The 23,402-nt window shown below is 34.9% G+C and overlaps 1 protein-coding gene across 1 annotated transcript in view; it reads left to right on the top strand.

Moving 5' to 3' along the window:
- CPS1 (carbamoyl-phosphate synthase 1) overlaps window positions 1-23,402 on the top strand; it is a 215,052-nt gene that overhangs the window by 57,998 nt on the left and 133,652 nt on the right. Inside the window, exon 3 of the mRNA XM_019938868.3 lies at window positions 14,801-14,947. Coding sequence (XP_019794427.3) covers window positions 14,801-14,947 — 147 coding nt within the window. The remainder of the gene's footprint in view (window positions 1-14,800; window positions 14,948-23,402) is intronic.

The raw sequence follows: 23,402 nt of genomic DNA, 5'->3' as shown, positions 1-23,402 counted from the left end.
CTCCTGTTACAATGGTGGAAATGTGCCCCTTCCTATGAGTCCTTTTCCATGTTCTCTAGATTTCATCTTGACTCTCCCAAAGTCATCACCTTTTAGTTATACTCTGATGCAAATTTACCCCTCCCTTTCAGATAGAGCAGTCTCATCAAGTGCAGGTATGCCCTGGTCACTTTCCATTTACACACACACACACACACACACACACACACACACACACACACACACAGCAAATAAACTCTCCCTTGCTTCACATTCTCATCCAGTTTCTATTATTTTACTTAACTGCTTTTCTTCCCATGTTGTCTCCATTTCTTTATGTCCCATTCACTCTATGCACTTCAATCTGGCTTCTCCCTTCACCACTAAAATTAAATTAAATATGTGGTCTCAGATAAATTCTAGCCTTGACCGGATCCACAGGGGAGGGCTGTGGAGCACAAATCACATGACAGAGTTGTCTGCTCTTGAGGGAAAGGAGTTTGGTCTTTCATGACCCTATGATGGAGCAAGGCAACATTGTCAACCAGGGCAATTCTCTGGAAAAGGTGTCAGATGTGACTGATTAGCAGGCAGCCCACAGTGGCTGGGAGATGGATATGCTGGCCTGGTAGAGGGTCTCTGAGCAGGGCACACAAACAGGTCTGCCACAGTTAGCTTTTTGTGTGGACTTACCTCATATGCAATGCATCCTCTCTAAAGCAATTGAATTGATCTTTTTATAACATAAACAAGATAATTTAACTTTCTTTGTGCTACAGGCTGAATTTTTATGTCCCCCTCACCCCCCTGCAAACCCACCCAAATTCATGTGTTGAAGCTCTAATTCCCAATGCCATGGTATTTGGAGATGTGGCCCTTGGGAAGTAATTATGTCATGAGGGTGGATCTCTCCAGATGGGATTAGTGCCCTTGTAAGAAGAGACACAAGAGAGCTTGCTTCCTCCTTCTTTCTTCATTGTGAGAAAAATAGGAAGAGGGTTCTCAGCAGAACCTGAGCGTGCTGGCACCCTGATATCAGAACTTCTAGCCTCCAGAACTGTGAGAAATCAATGTGTGTTGTTCAAGCCACCCGTCCATAGTATTTAGTTTAGCAGCCTGAGCAGACTGACACCATGTTAAAATCCCTCGGTGGCTTCCTATTGTACTATGAATGATAAATCTACACCTTAACATGTCCTACCAACCCCTACAGGAGCTGGAGTCTGACTATCTCTCAGTTCTCTTCATGTCATACTCCTCCCTTGTTCAGCATCCTTTTATCCCACCAGTCAGTCCCTGGAAGGTATCATCAATTCCCAACTCAGAGTCTTCATGAATGGTGTTCCCTCTGGCTAGAATACTTTTCCTCAACATTACCCATTTAATTAATATGAATCATTCCATTTCAGCTTAAATATCATTTCCTCAGACTGTTTCTAACCACCCAATCTAAATTTTGTTCTCCACTATTATTTTCTAGTTAAATACCCTGCTTTTCTCCTGTAGAGTTGTAATTATGCATTGTAATATAATTTGTAATTATATGCTATGTGATTAATTACTAAACCGTCTTAATACACTGAAAGCCCTGATTCATTCATATTTGCAACCATCTCCTATGAGGTATCATGAGGTTTGGGGCCATGTCAGTTCACTTCATCATTGCCTAATGGAGTATTGGGTATGTGGTAAAATATACTCAACTTGTTGAATGAATAAATGAATGAATGGATAAATGATGAATAAATTAGACATACAAAATCAGAGGATCAAGAAACACTCACTTGTTCTCTGGTTATCCCTTAACAATTCTATTAAGGCTATTAATATAAGGTCATTTGATGTTTAATCAAATTGATGTTCTTCTGTGCTCTCTTCTGAGATCATAGCCTTGGTAGATATTCTCTCATTAACTCACGTGTCTCTGTCACTTATGTGGCATTGACTTGCCCAGTTTTTAGAGAAACTGGGAGATTGAAAGGTTAATTGACTTGGCTAAGAATAGAACAAGTTTACAACAGAGCCAGGGATAGAATTTGCCTCTACTTCTTAACTAGTTTAGCATTTTGCACACTTGTTAGTGGTTAAAGAAAACATATTGGGAATATATCCACATCAGTAGGTTTGTAAAACTGGAAAATTCCTTCTGAAATGTAGTACTATAAATATTCCTTCTCTGCACATAGCATATTTGATGAGATACACCTTTAGGCCAAGAACTCTTTTTTTCATGGTCATTAATCTTTCTCAATTTCCTTATGAGAAAATGATAAGGACAAAGGTTAAATAACTCAGTCACTGTGGTAGAATTAATTCATGTTAAAGCTTCATTCTGGGGCTTTGAGTTGACTTGTATAAACACTCAGTTATGTTTTTCATCCTCATTTGAAGAAAGGTTTATACACTTAATATTAAAAATCCTAATTCTCCTGATTGCTAAGACTTTAACATATGGAAGGAAGATTAATAGGAACAAGAATGCTTTGAGTCCTTCTAAGGAAACATTTTGTGTAACCTTTTACTTAACTCTTTAGGTACCATTCATACATGAAAATATTACTTAAAATATGTTTAAAGCCATAAATTATTTTCAACTGGCTTTAATGAGAATTTTCCTCACATTAGTTTGAATATATAGATAATCCTTGAAGTAGAAAAAAAATGACATAATTGCAAATAAAATTGGAGTGAATTTCTGCTGGTTAAGTCAAAGTGTGGTGTGATATTTTGAAGTATAATATATTAAGTATGTAAAAGAATGGTTGTCATATTTCACCTTGAAATTTATCGGGATAGTTAGGAATGTATCTACTGAAGAAATATGCTGATTTGAAGAATTTTTTTAATTGAATTAAAGTGTCTAGTACTTTTTATTTTTTTCGCCCTCCCTACTAATTCTAGGTCAGGTGATCTGGCAAGGCCTCTAATTCTATTGGCATTAGAATATAACCTGTCTCCTGGACTTTGGAGCCATGTATTTTCTTCAGAGGAGATAAGGAGAAGTCTCTTATCTTAGGTCTGGAAGAAGCACAGAGTCCAGCATCAAGGTAGTGGAGTAGGTATTTTCCCAGACATAGCACAAGGTTTTCAAGCCTGAAGAAAGAGATTAAGCTCCTTAAAAAAGGACTTTGCTGACTTGGGCCTGGACATGGCAATCCTGTTTCCAGCCATCCTGTGTATAAGCTTTAGCAGCCAAAAGTTTGTTTGTTTTGATTTTGATGTGGCTCATCTTTTCTTAGCTGCTCATATTCAAGATTTGGAAAAGAAGGAACAGTGGTGAGCTGAGTAATTCATTGGATTCTGATGAGGCGCTCTTGAGAAATTTTATTATTCCTGAGTTTTAAACCCTTGTAACTTTAATATAAATTGGGTACGAGCCTTTACTTTTTTCTCTACTATTTAGTAATTAAATATATTTTGGTATTCCTATTGAGTGTTACAGTAGCTATACATTTATAATTTCATGGGTGTTTGGGATTTTATTTATTTTAAAATTTGCTGTTTTTAAATATTAGGCCTTAAGTGTTTGTAATTCAATATTAACCTAAACTTATTTAAAATGTGTTTTATCATAAATTTCTCTTCCATGTGTTTTTCAGAAAGCATTTGGTTTCTTAAAGACATTAATGTGAGAGTTCATGGTTTATTCCTTGTTCTTTGTAGTTACATGTGGAGTGGGTATTCAGTTTTCTCTCGTTAATTAGTTCAGTGTTGATCACTACACCCTTTAGCCAAAATTGGCTGGTGAAGAAGCGTTATTCTTTTTGTTCTCTTGAGAAGTTGTTGGATCTGAAGTGGCTTCTAAGGTGTGGGTCAACTCCTTTGGAAAGTGAAAGATGATATGAGGGGTTTTTACTTCACAAAGTGCATTAACAGGTGATCCCATTTCATCCTGGGAGTGCTGCTGGAGAGGAATATTGATTTGGAATGTTATGCTTGGGTCTCACAGGTCTTGAGTTTCTTAGGTCTTCAGTTCTTTTTGTTATTCTTTATTGCTCAGTCTTGAGAGTAGAAAATAGATGTCATATCTCTTTTTAAGAATAAACCTGAAAGGCTTTTCAAGAGTGAGCTTTTTGGGGGACAAGTCTGTGTTCGAGTCTTATTTCTATTCTAAGATTTAGCATTGTCCTTGGCATCTAAATGGCCTTCAGTAAATATTGAAGGAAAGAGTTATGACCTATGAGAGGTCACAGTTGCTACTATTTCCAATTTGTTCATATAAAACGGAGACAATGGAGAAACTACTTTGGATCATACAACATGAATGATGTATAAAAGAGCCTAAAATAGCGGAAAAGAGTATATATTGTATTTTTAGCTTTATACTGTAGTCAAGAAGCAGTGTGGAGCTGTTTAATGATTTTAATCAGGAAAATATATGAAATAAGAGTATGTAAATAGCAACTTAACTATGGTACAAACAAGATATAGATAAAGTTCGTGAAGTAGGATTTCACATGGCTTTGAAGGATTGACAGGATATAAACAAGTTGAGAAAATTAATCTAACAAATGTACAGCCTCACATTTCTTCATCAGGTAAAATACTGCATCATCTTATGTTGGCTAAATGATTCACAGTCTGTTTTGTTAATTATTCCTCATAGTTTTCTTTATCAACTCAACTTTATAAAGAGAAAACTTCAGTTGACAGAAGTTGTGTGGTCTTTGACACCTTTGGCAGTATGTCAAGTCACTGTGACATCTATTTACATATTTTAAATGTATAGTCTTATAATCAAACATTCTTCTTTTGACTCCTCTTTTCTTCTTGTTCCTTGTACTCGTTCTATCATGTTCTAAGCATTTTCTCTGGTGAAATTTGTGTGGCAGGATGAGGAAAAGAAGAGAAAAAGGTAATCAGAGATGGGGAATACTAAGATGTCTCGGATTCTAGCTGGTGGCCATAGCTGAAGGTGGTAAATGAACATCAGCAAAACTGCACCCTCCTATTACTGAATGGCTCTAGTCTCTGCCAGGAGTCAGTCTTAGCCTTCAGTGTTAATTTTTTTTTTTAACACCTTTATTGGAGTATAATTACTTTACAATGGTGTGTTAGTTTCTGCTTTATAACAAAGTGAATCAGCTATACATATACCTATATCGCCATATCTCCTCCCTCTTGCATCTCCCTCCCACCCTCCCTATCCCACCCCTCTTTTGCATAGGATTTTGCTTTTATTCCTTATAGTACCATTGTGAAATAGCTGTATGTCCTACCTTCAATGTTCAAGAGCCATCTGGGCCCGTTACCGTCCCTGCCCTACATCCTTGTGTCTGCCCAGGAACTGAGCCAAAGACTCTGCTTATAAACTGCAAGAACTGAAAATAACAGCTAAAAAAATGATGGTGCTTCATAGACGTATTTGGTCATTTTTTGTCAGTTAACATGATAAACAATTTTTATTTAAAGGTAAACATTATTTTAAAAGAAGTATTTTCTCTTTAAAGGACTGATTTTCATTGAAATTGATTCTGGTCTCTAAACAGAGAGTTAAAGGCAAAGACAATTTGCAAAATATGCACCCCATTCAGGAGTTTAATTTTGAGTCATTAAAAAAGTTTATTCTTGGGTTTGAGTTCTGTTTTCTCAGTTCACTGTGATATTTCAATTGCTTTTAAGTATTAGCAAGATATGTATCGGGATATCTTCACAATAAAGAAATTTCCAATTTTTCTTACCCTGTACATTAAAAAGATGAGAGTTATGTAGTCTAGTGAATAGCAATTCTTTTCATATAATGTTAACAGAGTGGTCATTAGATCACAGGTGCTCTGATTTGCATGTGAACGGGGAAATTAAATGACACCCCTAAAAGAACTTTAGTTGAAGGTTTCAGTAATTTTCATTAGCTATTAATTCTTCAAAACTTATATGAATAGAAAAATAAGAAAAAAATTATGTCCTAATAAAAGACCTGTCTTTTATTTAAAGTTTTATACACAATAAATTTATCTAGAGGATGTATAATTTTACTATTTGCAAATTTGGAGAAGAACGAGATATATTTTTTTTCTTTTTCTTTTTTTTTTTCGAGATATATTTTTGAGAGAATCCTTGGTTTGTGTTGGGAGTAGCAATAATTTATAACTAATCTATGTCCCTAAAAACTTGCTTTGTCTTGTTATAATAAAGAAGTATTGATTAATTAATCAAGTACTAATTGATTCAGTTAATTAATGGTAGAAAAACAGACATGTACGGACAAGTGACTTTTTAAGTCAGGGTCTTTAATAATTTGAGGAATGCAGTCACCAATTTTAGTACAAATATTTTCTAACTTGACAGCCCTTTTTTTCCAAGTTACATATTGGTGTCCCGTCCATAGTAAGTAACATGGTGATAATACTTCTTCCTTTATACAACTTTATTTCTTTCATTTGTCTTACTGTTTTTTACAAAATGTCTAATCATTTCTTTTGTCGGATTTTTATTATTACTGATTAACTTCAACTTCTAATCCCAGTCAATTAGCTTTTAAAAACAAATTTTTGAAACCTTGACACAGTCTGCAGCTTTTTAATGCTCAATCCCTTGCTTTTTTGGTCTGCAAAGCTTTCAAGAGTGTTCTCTTGAAATAATCAATCCCTTGAGTCCAATAGCAAAAACATTATATATCCCCTCTTCCTTTCAGCTGAGGATGATCTTGATTAAGTCAAGTAGAGGTTAAAAATAAATGACATCAAATAAACAATACCAGAATAAAACACTTAATTCTTCAACACCCCAGGGAATGTCAGCAGTTAAAATCCAAATAGGCATTTTTGACTGTTAGCAGTTTGTAGCATTGAAGGATGAGGATGGTTTTTATCCTCCTTTCTCCCCTTCTGTGTCTCCTTCTTGTTTTTCTTTTTTCCCTCTACAGCATTACTTTCCCCCCAAAATTTTTAACCTTGATAAAATAAAAAAAGGCCCCCCACCTTTCAATCACTCAATTTAGGAATCTCCAAATCTGGAAGAAGAAATAGCTGTATGGTCCATTCATGGAAATTTGCAATACTAGTTTAGAAAGATGGAACTTTACTGTTTGTGAGAGTGGTGATCTGATTGTTAGGAGGGCGGAATATATTTTCCTGGACCAAGTTCCCTTGAAAGCGAGAGGTCGTGAAAGAAATCAGATTTAATGTAACAAATACACTACAAAGGGAGTAGAGTAGGAATGTGCGTGGGTGACCTGTTTTTAGTTTAGAAAAAAAAGTCTTCTACGTCATTCCCATGTAACCGGCCGCCCCTTACTTCACGAGGTCAGAAATTTCAAGACACGTTGCACAACTTGCTTCTTTGTGATCCTCAAATATATTTAATTTAAAGAGGATCCAATACGCTCCCAGCACATGACCTGGAGTACCATGGGTAACCCCTCCTCATGGCTAGGGTTGCTCTTTAGAGCCTTGCAAAATCTTTTGTGTTTACTCTTGGCAAAAGTTAAGAATTAACAAGCCCATCAGAGCTGTTCTGTTCAGCAAAAGACGATTTTGTTGCAATGATAATCATTGTGCAAAAAAGGCTGGTGATGAATTAAATTTTAAAATTTTCCTTAGAAATATTTTACTCTTTAGAGTGACAATTGCCTAATGATTTAGTCATTCTATTTTATGAAATTTATGTTGTAGGCATGTTTAGGCCAAAATTTAAGGAAATGCTTAGGCCAAAATTAAGTGTAGAGTTTGATTTATGTAGTTGTTAATTTCTTTCACTAACTGTTCCATCATTTACAAAATTATTTCTATTGGAAAGGTAGTAATTGTTAGGAACTTACTTTTCTACAGCGATTTCTACTAAAGGCTTTAGATTTGATATTAACTCAAAAATAATGAGATAACGTTGGCTTATTTAGATATCTATTTCTTATATCTATAAAACAGAGCAATTAGAAAAGATGATTTTAAAAATCACTTTCAACTATATAAAACTATCTATTAGATAATTATTATGTTCTCTGTTTGATGATAGTTTAGGAAATACATTTAAAAAGAGATTAATTTCCTACAAAGTATCTTTTAGTTGAAAACAATCCTTTTTCCTGTTGTACAGCACCTGATACATAGAAAGCACTCAATAAATAGTTCCTGAATAGGTTATTCTTTTAGCAATTCTAACTTTATGAGCAATTATGAAAATTCAATGGCATTAAATTATTCAGATTCTGAAATAAGTAACTTAAAGCAATAGGATGTAACAGAAAAATATAAAATTTCCTTTGCTATTTTAGGTAAGTTGGGCTGAATCAGTTAGCCAACTAGAAGTATGACTCCCAGGACAATTAGTCCCACTAGATAGATTATTGGGAAAAGTTTATAGTTTTATTTCTATATTACCTTCTTCATTTTTTATATTATTTTAATTTTAAACATAACAATAAATCAGAGAAGTTATGGATACTTTCTTCTTTCTCATTCTTTGATTTTTACTGAAGTTACATTTTATCCATTTCCAGGTAATGTCATAGTATTTCTGAGCATTGCAACTTCTCCAATCATGTATTCTTTCTGCAAAATTCATCTTAACCAGCCTACTCTTTCTAAGTCATTTCATGTTGTTGCCTCTGTTTTTCCCAGGTATACTTGACATGCTGGAAAAAGAATGGACGTTGGCTGAGACCTGAGTTCTGATCTTGGCTTTGCAACTTATTAGCTGTGTGATCATGGGCAAGCTAAACTCTCTGGGACACACTCACCATCTTCATCTATGACATAGGGATATTATTAGCTACATTTAGTACAGAGATTGCTTTTAAGATTAGCAAAAAAGGCATTCCAAGTGCCTAGCTCAAGGGATGGCACTTAGTAGGTGATCAAAAAATGACAAGTACCTCAACTGTCAAGCAGGATCATATTTATCATCATTGGACTCATTAAAATTGATTTATTTAAATACTTATTTGCACTTACTGGCATAATAGTAAGTGGTGTATATATCTCTATATATAGATATAGGTATATGCTAATATATTGTGGTTATAAATTCCAATGTTTTAGCTTCTATTGTAGGTTTTTAAAATTTATACCCAAGAAATTCCTCTTTAAACATTTTTTAGACTTTTAGGAAGATTGAAAGCTTTTGATTAGGAATCCTACATGACATGATTTTAAATTTATAGTTATCTCAATGTCAAAATTTTATTTTTTGTGTTTCAAGTTATTTAATATTTAACTTTCTAGTGACTTTGAGTTTTCTTTCTTAAATTTCACTCAATTCTTCCTTCTTTGTATAATTTATGATTCAATGATTTACAACTTTAATGATTACAGCTTATTATGACTAACTTTGGGCAGTTGCTATACTGTATGACTGCTACATATGCTTTTTGACCTACTTCTATATAATCAGTCCTCTACAACTTGTATTTGTAGCTTGTTTTTCTTCCTCTTTTTGGACTAACTTACACTTGACCTCCCTTTGCTTGTACTTTAATCTGTTTGTGTTTGACTATGTCTTCAGTTTGCCAAGGTCACTGTGAATTCTGAATCAGCTTTCTAAGGCATTGTCCACTCTGTTCTTCTAATCCCACAAATCATAGAAAGCTTGTTTTACTCACTGGGTAATTCACTACACCCTCCTACATTTATATACATTCTCCAGCAAATGTGTATGCACCTAATAATGGTCTAGAATATATACTCAATGCTCTTGAATTAAAGTAGGTTACGTGTAACGTTTCTACATAGTCTGGTAATAATGTCTCTTTTTTAAAGGCAGGAAATTGGTATGATAAGATTTACTCTTTACAAACACATGCTGCTTGTACCAACTAACCTGTTCTCTTTAAGTTTTTTTTTTTTTACAAATGGGGTCTTATAAATGATTGCTTTTTTTATTATCCTAGAATATAATCACTTGTGCCTTGGATTTTAATGTGTGAAATCATTTTTTCCAGGTCTCTTTTCCAGCTTCATTTTTTCACCTTCCTTTGAATCACTTCAAGCTTTATGCTATCAAATGTTAGATTGATAAGCACATTCATGAACTTGGTTCTTCACCTTCTGTTCCTCAAAATGCCAATTGGACCTTAATGAATGTGTCTTACTTGATTGGATTTTCAAAGACATCTGGTTATTTAAAAACCTCATCATCTAACAACCTAACATCTATTGTCATTATTGACAAATCTTCTCCCTGGCCAAACTTTATTTGAGGAATCTTTCTACCAGCTTATCCTAGTTTCTATGATGAGAGAAAGTATATGCTTTTTTATGTAGGTACAAATCCACACCACTTTTCTTCAAAGAGTAGCCCTTTTTTGTCCATATCCTCACTTGTGATAGTGTTCCTTGTTATATTAGGCTAATAAAAATCAGAATTGAACCATAATAATCATGTCTACCTTTTCTATTCTGTCTTCATGCATCCCTGCTCAAACACAAAATAGAACTTTTGTTTTTGAGGGGGGTGGTTCTTTATTTTCTTCTACTCTGAGTTTATTTGCTCTCCAGACATACCTTGCTTCTTGCCTTAAATTTATCGTCTTTTGTATAATTCTTAATTGACAGCTGTCTTTTCCTATTCCAAAGCATCTTTACTTCCTCTTATGTTCATCTGACCTAATTTTATTTGCTTCTGCTTAAATAAACGTCATTGATCAGGCAGGAACTTGGCACACAGGAACCAATTCATTCATTCAGTCATTTTTCAGAAGCACCTCTTGCATGCTTGCTATATTAGAGACTTTTTGAAAAATGCATCACTTTCTTAGAGTTGTCTCTATTCATTCCTTAGTAAGACACACTTCAAGAAAGCTGTTGGCAGTTTCTGTACTTTTTAAGAAGGAATTACTAATGTCATTATTTTCTCTTTATTCCAAAACCTAAAGCCTTTATTATCCAGGATGAGCTGGTTTGATTTTTCCCAAATGGTAGCAGGTCTCCCTTACTTATATCAATGGATCGTCCAAATGAAGAGGACACTTGAAATTAGTACAAATACAGGCTATATCAATCAGTGTTGCTTTACGTTTCCTTTTAAGAGGCTTTCTTGATCATTAATGGGAATGGATTAATGGGAACAAAAAGATGTAAGAAAAAAAGGAGAAATAGTACTAAGTAAAGGTATATGGAAGTGTTTGACTTCACGAGTTATTTAAAATTCAAATGAAAACAAAATACCACTTCCTGTGCTCAAATAAGCAAATGAAAGATAACACCTAGAGTTGGCAGGGGTGTATTGAAAGGGACATTCACATTGTGATTGGTATTGGGTACATTCTTTTTGAAGAGAAATTTGGCAATGTTTATAAAAAATTACAATATTGATATGCTTTGTAGCAACAATAGAAACAATGAAAATGAAATATTTTGTAGCCATTTCAATTAAGGTTTGAAAAGAACATGTAATAACATTGAACATACCAAAATATAATATTACCTCACAAAAGCGTAATGCAAGTTGATCACTGTTTTCAAAATTATGACTTGTATATAGAAATAAATGCTAGAGGAAGATATGCTAAAATATTAACAGAGGTTATGTTTTGGGAGTAGGCTATTATCTATTTTTCAGTGTTTTCTAAATTTCTTTAAGTAACAGGAAAATAACTACCACTTAGTGCTGGATACAGCACCATTTTCAATACCAGATATCCTAATGACAAATTCATCAAATTAAGTCTTCTCAGGGATTTGGGAGGCTGAATGCTTCCATTTCTCTTAAGAAATGATAAATAATTGTATTAGTTAAGGATGCTTTTCTTGCTGTCTCTCTATATGTACATACATATTTTAATCTCTCTGCATACACATAAATACATATTTATTCATATATATAGAATACATTTTCCAATTTATGGAAGAAATAAAATGCTTTATTAGCACTAGATTAAAGAGTACTAGAATGTTACTTACTCCATCAAAACTGAGAAATGTTTAGTTTCAATAATTCTTAATTTTCCATATGGGGGTGTACAGAGGAAAATAGCCTAATGCTGTAAACTGTGATAACTATAATAAGTGTATCAGTAGAAAAGAAGGGCTAAATTCATAAACAGTATTTTGCTGTTTTGAGAGAGTGACTTATAAGATTAGAGAACCCTTAATGACCTGACTCATACAAAATACATTTCAAATACAGATTCCCCCAACCTTCTGTGTGTACATGTGTTCATGCTTTTACCCTGCTTAGTTGTATGCGGATAGCTTATGTGAGAGGAGGACCATGTAAATGGGATCAGAGAAAAAAATCATTCCAAACTGAAAAATACTTTCTTTTAAAGTGTGCTGAAAAAATGTCTTTCACAAAACTGTAATATTTCTACTGTCTTTATGTCTTTCATATTCACTACTAATCAACTCTTATCACCTCACCCCTTTGATCTATCCAAATGTAAACTCCCTAACTAACATAATTTTCTTTTTCAGTTTGGTTGTAGATTTCAGTCCACCCTGAACACTCAAATCTGAAACTACCCACCATTTAATTTATTGGTCTTTCCAATTCCTGAGATGATTGTAGAATCATGATGGATGAATTTTCAGAATATTTAACCAAACTCTCCAAATCTTCTGCCCTTTCCTCTTTTATTATGGTGACTAGAAACATGGACCATAGCCTACATCCAGGACCTTTTACTGAAAAAAGTGAAAGCCCATTACAACTCTCAGGCTTATATTTTTCTTTAGGTTCTAGAGTTATGGAATTGTACCCTAAAGTTGTTGACATCTTATTGGGAAACCATGCTCAGTTCACCATGCTTTTTGGTCAACTGTTAAAAGTGGTTATGAAGTCACTTACTAATGTCTTTCCTTCTTTAAGTTCTGGACTCCTTAGTACCCCAAGGCGTAGAGAATAAAGGGAGGAAACATACCACAGTGTTCACTGCATGGGTACCTCTGGGTAATGGGACTATGACTGATTTAAATTTATTGTGCATCTTAAAATTTTTTTGTGATAAGTACATGTTATTTTTCTTATTAGAGAAAGACAAATCCTCACTATGTATATATTTTTATGTATATAGACAAGGATGAGTCCACGACCTAACGTACTTACTGGTCTAAACCAGTAAGCTCTGTTTCTAAGCTCTTAGTTCTTTGAGTTGGGAGTTTTTCTTCTGTTAGTTTCATCCTCCTTCAGTTCACTTTCCATAATCTTTCTTTCACAGTAATTTCACCTTTGTTCAAAACACTTTCATGACTACCAGGAACACTATTTATGGATTAAGACCAACCATTTTAAAGCACACATAATCTTCCTTGTTACGGTTCCTCTTCATTTCCCCAACCTGTACTGTGCACCTAGGCTTTAGCAGACTGTTTTAGGTTTTTTTTTTTTTTTTTAATATGCCATATGGTTTAATGTATCTGTGCTATTGCTCATGCTGTCCCTTCTGCTTTTTTCCCCTCCATCTACTTGGTATACTCTTTGAATCCGTCAAGATAATATGGTTCAACATAATCACGTATTTAAATTTTACTGAACATGCACAAGGGAGTTGATCTTTTCCTTCCTTCCTTCCTTCCTTTCTCTCTCCCTTTCTCTCTCTCCCTTTCTTTCTTTCTCTTTCTCCATTGTATTTGGACACACTACCATACATTACTTATTTTATTAATTATATACACTAGATTGAGACTGTTTTTTCAGTTTTCTAGCACCAGGAGCTGTGAAGCAGTTTGGCTTCAGAGAATGTTTATACATGAATACATTAAGTAAGGCAGAAGAAGATGGAGTTTAAACTTTGTTCCTTAAAAACAAAAAAATCCTCAAACCCTCCCCCCCAACTTAATTCTAGCACTCATCCTACATCATGAAGTTTACAATCTCTGTGCCATTCTATGTCATCTTTTCCATTGTGAAAAGTGCTAGGAAAAAGCCTTTATTTCTTGGCCTCCTTTGCAAGGATATCAAAGGATAATACTGCAGAGTTTCCTAACCTACATAAACACATGACTTAAGTGAGAGCTTCCTCCAGCCAATGAGACCCTTTGACTGCCTGATTAAACATGGGATTGAGGGCTAAGTGAATCAATTTCAACTCAGGTTGAAACACAAATATTCACGTTTTGAGAATTTTATATGTAGCAATTAAACAACTAAAAAAATCTTGACTTAGGAATGTGTTCTCATTAAAATCAGTGTTTACCATTATTTCATATACTTTTTACAAATTGAAAAATTAAGAGGGATAGAAATAGGCTACTTTGCTCCAGTTGTGTTTTAGTTGATATTACTGATTGCTTTAAAATTTGGAACAAAGAACAATGCAATGGTAAGAATGTAATACACTATTAACTAAAAAAAAAAAAAAAAAAAGCACAGTGTAGAAAGGTTTGTTCTCTATTTGTGGAGAAAAGCTTATTCTGATGTCCTTTTTACTCTATGTGATTTCCATTGTCTTTTCCAAGCAGAAAGTCGCAAGTCTTCAGATTCTTTGGGAATTCAAAATGTCTTTTAAGGCAAATTAGGCATTACATCTCACACAAGCAAAAACCTTTGATCCTTAGCATTATTCGAAAGTTGCTACTCTTTAGGGCAAGTGATATTCCTGAGGGTGTCCACTGCTTCTAGATCATTCTATTCAGCTGCATAAGCAATTCCTTTGACAGATGACTGTTTTTCCACAACACTAACATTATTTCAGCAGGAGCAGGTAGTGTTTGATGTGTTGCAATTTGTATTACATGTCCATCTCTGGACATTACCTCAGGAGGAGGGCTTAAGAGAAGGAGGAGCTATGGCCGAAGACATTTAATGACAGAATGAATGGAATTTCAAAGATCACTGTGCAGTCAGCCTTAAACACTAGATTGCACACCCCCAGCTTTCTTCACATTAATTTAAAAATCTTATAGCAAAATTCTCATAAAGTATATGCAATTTCATTTATTTTTAGTCACAAATCAGCATCTTCAAAATGATGAGGATTTTGACAGCTTGCAAAGTGGTGAAGACCCTGAAGACAGGTTTTGGCTTAAACAATGTGACTGCACACCATCCATGGAAATTTTCAAGACCTGGCATCAGGCTCCTTTCTGTCAAGGTATTATTCCCGTATTCATTGTTTCCAATAAGATTGTATGGGGTGTAGTTTATCATGAAGCAAAGGTGTCACTTACAAAGGAAAAACATAGTTCTGAACTACTAACTTACTAATTTTCACCCAACATAAAGAAGGATCACAATTCCTGTGAATATGTAAAAATGTAAGTGTTCTGTTTAGAAAACAAGTTTTTCAAAAGGCTATCAGGGCTCTGCTTGTGCCCAGACACTATTGCTCACACTTTGGGTTCAAGCATGGAGTTGTTTATATGTACGTGAGCCACATGGCTGTAGGTAGTGTGTTTAACCCCTATTCTGTGTTGGCTCACCGTAAAGTTTTCTGGGAAGAAATGTTGAGAGGAAAATATCTACATAATTTTGATATTTACAGATCATCATGTAGACAGTTCCTTTGCTTTTTCCTTTTCCCTCTTAGCTCTTCTTTTAGAAGGACAAATTTATTATATTTATTTTGCAGATTAAGACACTAAGGCAATTATCAGCTGATGAGCCTGTCTCTCTGAATGTGTCTGTAACTGAGGAGCAGGTTCAGGAAGAGAACATTAAGTGCTCTTCCCCCGCCCCCACCAGTGAGTTATGAAATTCCTGTAGGAACTTCTGTTCCTTCCTATACCTTTATGAAGACATTTATTTCCCAGAGAAATCTGAAATTACTACAAGGGAACTTTGCTACTGAAAATCATCTTTAGTGAATATAAAATTTAAGTAATCACAGTAGCTTTAAATATATTGCTTCTATAGTAGTAAGAGCTGTAAAAAGTGCAGTAGGAAAAAAAAGCCCCAAACAACCTCTAGCTGTTGATGTAAAAATAGGTTGTAATAGTTTTGAGTGTACTGCTTATACTTTGTGTGCTCAGTGAGTTGGCTAAAAATCCTCCAAATACTTCCCAGCTTCTATTGCTTAGATTGCTCAAGGAAGGATTCAGTATGATTTTAGCCCAAATGATATCTGCAGGGCTAAACAACACCCGTAGATTCTTGTGACCTCCACTGACTGGAGTGGGAAAGAAATAGGGGTGAATAAAAAGCAGAAAGAAGAGGGAGACAGAAAGAGAAAGGAGGTCTGAAGGAGTAGGAATGGTGGGGAGAGAGAGAGAAAGAAAAAGAGATCTCAAGATCTCAAGAGAAAGTATAAGATACTACCATTCTAAATTAAGAAACCCAGGAACAGCCATTTTCTTGGGTTCAGTTTAATTGTACCAAGAGAGCCAGAAAGGAGATATGTTCTAAACCATCATCAACGATAGAGTGACTACATGTAAGCTATGAGAGTGAGCATTTGCTTTCAGTTTAGTGTTAGTAATATCTCAAGGGTACTCCTATATCACTTCAGAGAGAATAACTAGTGATGAATTATATTACTTAAAGTTAGACATGTCTTTTAAGACTTTGAAGTTGTGTCCCTTGGAATATCTTTTTCTTCTCACAAAAATAGGTAGATAGAGTTAGGTGTATCTCCATCAGACATCAGAAACAAAGAAATTGAGTAACTACTTAAAATGGCATAGATGTGACTGATACTAGAAGCCAATTCTCCACTATCATAATAAGCACTCTATACAACCACAACTACAACAAAATGGTTTAATTACGTGGATGGTCCACTGTGAAAGTAGTTCTAGTTCATGGTGGCAGATCTGTTTTAAGGGTCTGCCAAAGTTCACAGCTAAGAATGACAAGTTTCTAGGAGGAATAAGCCATCATTTCACAGTGTAAAAGCCATTACTCATACTCAATCATTTCTGGCCAAAGTTTTGGAGGAATGCCAGGCATGAAAAATAGAAGTTCTTGAACTTCACAGTAGTGAATTAAAATTCTATACAGCAATCTAAGGGAACTTGTGTTACTATTCACTTATTTTGAAACAGTCCTCTACCAACTTTTCTTCATGCCTTCACTTTTAAAACTCAATTCTCTTAGCAAGATATATTTAAACTTACTCTTTTTATATGAGTATCCTATTTAAAAGATAGTTAAAATCATTAGGGTATAGTTATATATGGTCAGTGAAGGGCAATGAGACTAGTCACTAAAGGTTAATAACATTATAGCCAGTTATAGATAGTAAATGGATTGTGGACGATACCCTGGGATCAGATATATAAGCACTGCAGTGTAAATGGGTTGCCTTTTCAAAGTCTTTGGAGGTCACTTTCCCCTTGGTGAGGGACAAGGAGAGTGAGTTTGACGACAGCAGTGACGCACTTGTACTTTTATGTGGTCCTTCCTCATGCGTTTGTTTGTAGCTAATATTTATAGAGTGTACCTTGTTAATAGGCACAGTTATATTTCACGTATAAGGAAGAAGAAAGAATTTCAAGGTACTCTACATTTTAAAGGAATTTGATATCAAGGGTATAAATGATCAACCACCATAAAATATGAAATCTCTAGAGACAGTAATCTTTTTCTATTAGTATCTAAAATTTTCAGTGCTCATTATTACATTCAGCCTTGCAGTGGAAAACACACTGGATAGGAATAAAAGGACCTGGATTCTAACCTTTCTTATGCATTTTTCAATGCTCTGAACTTAGTCAAGTCACATATTCTCTCTGAACCCGAATTTTGTCATCCATAGTATGGAAACAGTTCTTGATTTACTCCAAGAATTGTGTGACCATCACACATGATCAGTGCTTAAAAATCTATAAAATACTTTAAAAGTAAAAATTATTCAGCAAGGTAGCAGGATACAAGATTAAGATACAGAAATTGGTTGCATTTCTTTGCAATAACAATGAAATATCAGAAAGGAAATGTAAACAAACAATTCCTTTTAAAATCACATCAAAAAAATAAAATACTTAGGAACAAACCTCACCAAGGAGATGAAAGACCTATATACTGAGAACTACAAAATATTAATAATGGAAATTGAGTCATCCCTCAAAGAAATGGAAAGATATCCCCATGCTCTTGAATTGGAAGAATTAATATTTTAAAATGGCCATACTACCTAAAGCAATTTACAGATTTAATGCAATATGTATCAAAATACCCATGATATTTTTCACAGAACTAGAACAGATAATCCTAAAATTTATATGGCATCATAAAAAACCCAGAATTGCCAAAGCAATCCTGAGGAAAAAGAACAAAGCAGGAGGCATAAACCTCTCAGAGTTCAGACAATACTACAAAGCTACAGTAATCAAAACAATGTGATATTGGCACAAAAACAGACATATGGATCAATGGAACAGAAGAGAGAGCCCAGAAGTAAACCTACACACCTATGGACAATTAATCTTCGAGAAAGGAGGCAAGAATATACAATGGAGAAAAGACAGTCTCTTCAGCAAGTGGTGTTGGGAAAGTTGGACAGCCACATGTAAATCAATGAAGCTAGAACACACCCTCACAGCATACATAAATATAAACTCAAAATGGCTTAAAGACTTAAATACAAGACAAGACACCATAAAACTTCTAGAAGAGAACATAGGCAAAACATTCTCTGACATAATCGTACTAAAGTTTTCTTAGGTCAGTCTCCCAAGACAATAGAAATAAAAACAAAAATAAACAAATGGGACCTAATCAATTTTATAAGCTTTCGCACAGTGAAGGAAACCATAAACAAAATGAAAAGACAACCTATGGACTGGGAGAAAATATATGCAAATGATGCAGCTGACAAGGGCTTGATTTCCAAAAAGTAAAAACTTGATACTTAAAAAACATTCAATTCTATACATTTTAGTAGAAGGACTTAATAGAAAGTTAGATCAGAGTTTCTTCATGTTTTTGTAGGCTATAAATTATTACAATGACAAGATATCTGATAAAAATTCTTAAATATCTTTGATGATTTTTTCACCTTTGCCTTAATAGCAAGCCTATCTCTAGGAAGATATTGCTTATAATGAATTAGACTCAAGGACTATGAAGCAGATATTTTTTTTCCACTATGTTGAATTCAATTCCAAAAGTTAGGATGTACATCTTACTATCCTATTTATTTATTTAACAAATAAACATGAAGCTTGTACCCTGGGAGTATACAGGGAGAATAATAAGTTGAAATAAATGGATAATAAGTGGATAGTCTCTGACTGCAGGAAACTTACAAATTAAAAAATTCTGAGTTCACAAGTCTTAGAAAGTCACTAAGACTAAATAGTTTTATTTTTACTTGCAAATGAATTTGGGAATGAAAGGTATTAAGTTGAAAAGGATAAGTTCCTTATGAATAGAAAAGGATTCAATAAGTACTGCTTCTAACATTAATCCACTCATTTATAAAAATGGTGACCTGTGTTACGATTAAGCCGGGAACCTAACAGTCCAAGTGTCCTTCACTCTGGTACTTCAGATATGAATGAACCCCCAGAATCACTATTCCTTTTGAAACGTTTTCATTTTGTAAGATATTATATTCTGATTGTAACATAGAAATAGCTATTTAGCTCAACCTTTGAGGAGCTGTTGTCATTTGATTAGAAATTGGCAACTACAAAAACTCCTACAATTAGAATCATTTAATTATATTGTAGTAGCTTTAAAGACATTCATAGGAAATAAAATTCATTATTATATAGGAGCCTCTTTATACATATTAAAGGTGGGGGTATGGGTAAATTTATTATGCATCTTCAAGACTAATTATTGTATTAGACTTTTACCACATATAGATACATTTATTTATTCATTTATTGGCTGCGTTGGGTCTTTGTTGCTGTGCGTGGGCTTTCTCTAGTTGCGGGGAGCAGGGGCTTCTCTTTGTTGCGGTGTGCGGGCTTCTCATTGCAGAGGCTTCTCTTTGTGGCGTCGCACAGGCTCTAGGCACGCAGGCTCTGTAGTTGTGGCTTGCAGGCTCTAGAACGCAGGTTCAGTAGTTGTGGCGCACGGGCTTAGCTGCTCCGCGGCATGTGGGATCTTCCCGGACTAGGGCTTGAACCCATGTCCCCTGCACTGACAGGCGGATTCTTAACTACTGCGCCACCAGGGAAGTCCCTAGATACATTTTAAGGATGGATTTTATCCATGATAATCCAAATTTTTGAAATAATAAATTGTGTTCCAATCCCAAATGAAATGTTGTAGAATTAGTTCAGATGATTTAGCAACTTTACATATTTTTGCTGGACAATATTTCATTAACTGGGAGGGGCCCTCTCTTTTGAACATTCTTGTTTTATGTACTCTACCATTCATAACCTCCCTTTCTGAGGTATAGACTCATTTGTTTGTCATCAACAGTGTCTTGACATTTTGAGCTTCTTGCCATAAAACCCTTGAAAAAGCTATAGTCGGACAGGACCTAGACTGAGGTAGGCGAGTGGGATGTCTATTGTACAACATTGAAGGAGGCTCTCACTACCAGGCCCACGATGTGCCTCGTCTGATATTGTGCCTTGAGCACCTCACTCGCCTCACCCTGGTCCCAGCCCTGGGTCGGAAGCCAAGAATTCTGGCTGGGGAAATGCCAGAAGAACTGGCACTAGTCTTGGCGTCAGGCAACCCTCTCCTGTTGACGGCACCTTGAGTTTCTATTTGACCATGTGTGGCCAGACTTACTGATAGTTTAAATGCAAATTTAGATCCTACTGCTGTGGAAATAAAGAACATTCCTCTGCTTTCAGGTCTTCATTAGACTTCCTTCATATTTCTGACTAGTACCAAAGGTTGGAGGGTGTAGTAGAGAGTTTCCAAGATCTCTTGGGCAATGGTCATACCAGAGCTCACTTCAAGGCTTCTGGAATTTGCTACGCAACACTGAATGTCCTTGATGTGACCAGTATTTCCTAGGGTCTTTTCAATGACTGAAGGTTGAAGAAAGCTACATGGGCCAAGGTCAGGCCTGGTGTTGGACTGCTCAGCCCTAGCAATCCCTATCTTACACTTGATTTCCTTCATCTGGTCCAAATGAGTTCAACTCATGAAAATATTTTCAAGGCTCCTCTCTTCTTTTTCTTTTTCTTTTTAACTTAATAAATGCCACATATTGATCTTTTAAATTTCACAGGGAGGTTATTGGCTAATGTGAGGTTCTTATAAATGAATCAATAGAGTTGCTGTTATCACTAAGAATTTTACTGAATAAATTTCTTCTATGATGTAGAACTAAACATAAGATGCATAATAATTTATAACCAGAAAGTAAACATTAGCTAACAGTATTGAAGATTCCTCCCAGATTCAGAACGATTTACCACATGGCAGATGCCCATTAAGTGCTTGTTAGTAAACCTATACTTTATACATGTATTTTGTGGTGGAATTTTTCTGAATGTTTTATTTATAATAAGAAACATAACTAGAATAAAAATTACTTATGAATCTGACTCATTTGTTTATAAATGTTCAGAACATAGAAGTACTCAAGTAAATTAACCGTGTAATTTTTTCCCCCAACATTGGTTTATGTTTAACCAAAGGCAGATGACTTAATATTAACTTAGGATGTTGTAAGGCTATTAACTTAAGATGTTGTAAGGCTTAATTGATTACTGCTGTTACAGTACTTTGAAATCCTGAAGTGTTAGGCATTGTAACTGCAGAGAAGTCTCATTAAATATTCTAGACATAGCAAATTGTGCTGTAATACTGAATCTTAAGTATCCATATTTTGAAAGTATTAACTCTAAGAATAAAAAATAAGATTTCATTTACCAATAAAGAACACTTCAAGATTTTAACTTTTTACCATATTATCTGTGCAATAATAAACTAAAATTCTGGCTGTTAAGGTTCCTACCTTCCAAAGGTTGGTTCAGATTTATTTTATTTCTTAAGAGGATGAGTACTGATGTCAACTAATAGCTGAGAAACCTCAGGTGCACCAGAAATCAAATATTTTATATAGCTTTAGGCCTGGGTGAAAATGGAGATAAACACATGGGGCTTCTATCTTTTCTGATATGCAAATAATTTACATAGACAGATGATTTAACAGCAATACAATCAGACTCCCAGAGTAAATAATTTTCATTTCCATTACTAGCTTAAGGGGATTATTGTAGCTATAATGTTTTATTCAAATCTTTTATGGAACTTATTGCTAAATTAGCTTAAGCTTTACCTCCAGAACATTTTGCTGGTGAATTCTCACACTCAGGGGAAGAAACAATGCTGTTCTTCCCATTTCATAGATGTGTAAGTGCTGTAGTTAATACAAGGACACATGGATGTCTGTTTCTGCACACAAAGTGAATATACATGTAGCAACTCTGGGTAGAATTTTAATTAGGCCTCAAACATCATCTGGATCTTTTAAATTTGGCATTTTGTTAGTGTGCTTATATGTATACCTGAAGCCGTATTTGTTGTTTAACCTGGCTTCAGAATGATCTAAACAACTTCTCCTGCTGGATTTTATTTCTTACTCAAGAGCTCATATGCACTGTACTTTATCTCAATACAAAATAAATCAGATTTTTCTTTTCTTTTCCTTTCCTTTATTCCTTTTTCGATTCCATTTTGAGAACAGGTTGTTTAAATCAAAGAATCAGCGAGGATTCCTGCTTTATATGGACGTTAGTAATTCTATAAATACGATATTTTAGGGCAGTGCTGTTTTGTTGACATATTTCTTCCACTTCAACCAAAATATTGTCATGTGTTTGTAACAAAACAGGCTGTTTTTCAATTTCTTTCTTTCTTATATAGTCCTGTAAACTCCACATATACAAAAGTCTAATATGGTAGGTTACCTGGTGTGGGCTACTCCAGGAAGGGCAAGGCAGCTCTCTGCAACTGAGGTAGATCCTGAAGGAACTGACAGCTGGTGACCATCCACTGACCTCACTCCTTGCAGCAGGATGGCAGGTTCTTCCTGGAAGGGGACTGAGAAGAGCATCTCCATGTTTACAGCATCTTTGGTCCTAATAGTCTTGAGAGCTTGAAAATTCAAGGGCCTGGAATCAGAGTGAAGAGTTCTTAAAACCTGCTAGTTCTGTTCAGATTATAGGTTGTAATTAATGACTTGACGTTTTCACTCTGATGATTTACAGATTTACAGGTAAGTCATTCTTGGTTGACCTGGGCATGTTGCAGCTTATCTGTGGCAGTTTTGAATTAAAATTCTTATAAATAAATTTAAGTACAGTCTATGACTGAATTGCTTTTTATCCCCATTTTTAAAAGATTAGAAAACAGAAATAGAAGTAAGCTTAGAAAAAGAAAAAGAGGGGTAATATGTAAGTCAGTTTAGGCTGAAATTTTCTACGTAATGGCTCCATGGGAAGGACTACCGTAGAGTGATGGAGGGTTGTGGATTCCAAGCCACACTGATTGGGTTTAGAAACCACTACTCCTGCATTTACCAGTGAAATGATCTTGACTACTGTAAGCCTCAGTTAGCTCAACTGTAAAATGGAAAGCTTAATTTAATCTACCTCAGTGGGGGGCGGGGGAGGGTTGTGAGGATTAGAGAAAAATCCATCAATAGCTAGAGAGACAGTGCCTAGTACATTTATGTTAACTATTAT

This window comes from Tursiops truncatus, chromosome 7 (genome assembly GCF_011762595.2).
Source record: "Tursiops truncatus isolate mTurTru1 chromosome 7, mTurTru1.mat.Y, whole genome shotgun sequence".
Taxonomy (NCBI): domain Eukaryota; kingdom Metazoa; phylum Chordata; class Mammalia; order Artiodactyla; family Delphinidae; genus Tursiops; species Tursiops truncatus.
The sequence above is the reverse complement of the archived record's forward strand: the minus strand, read 5'-3'. Positions and strand labels throughout refer to the sequence as shown.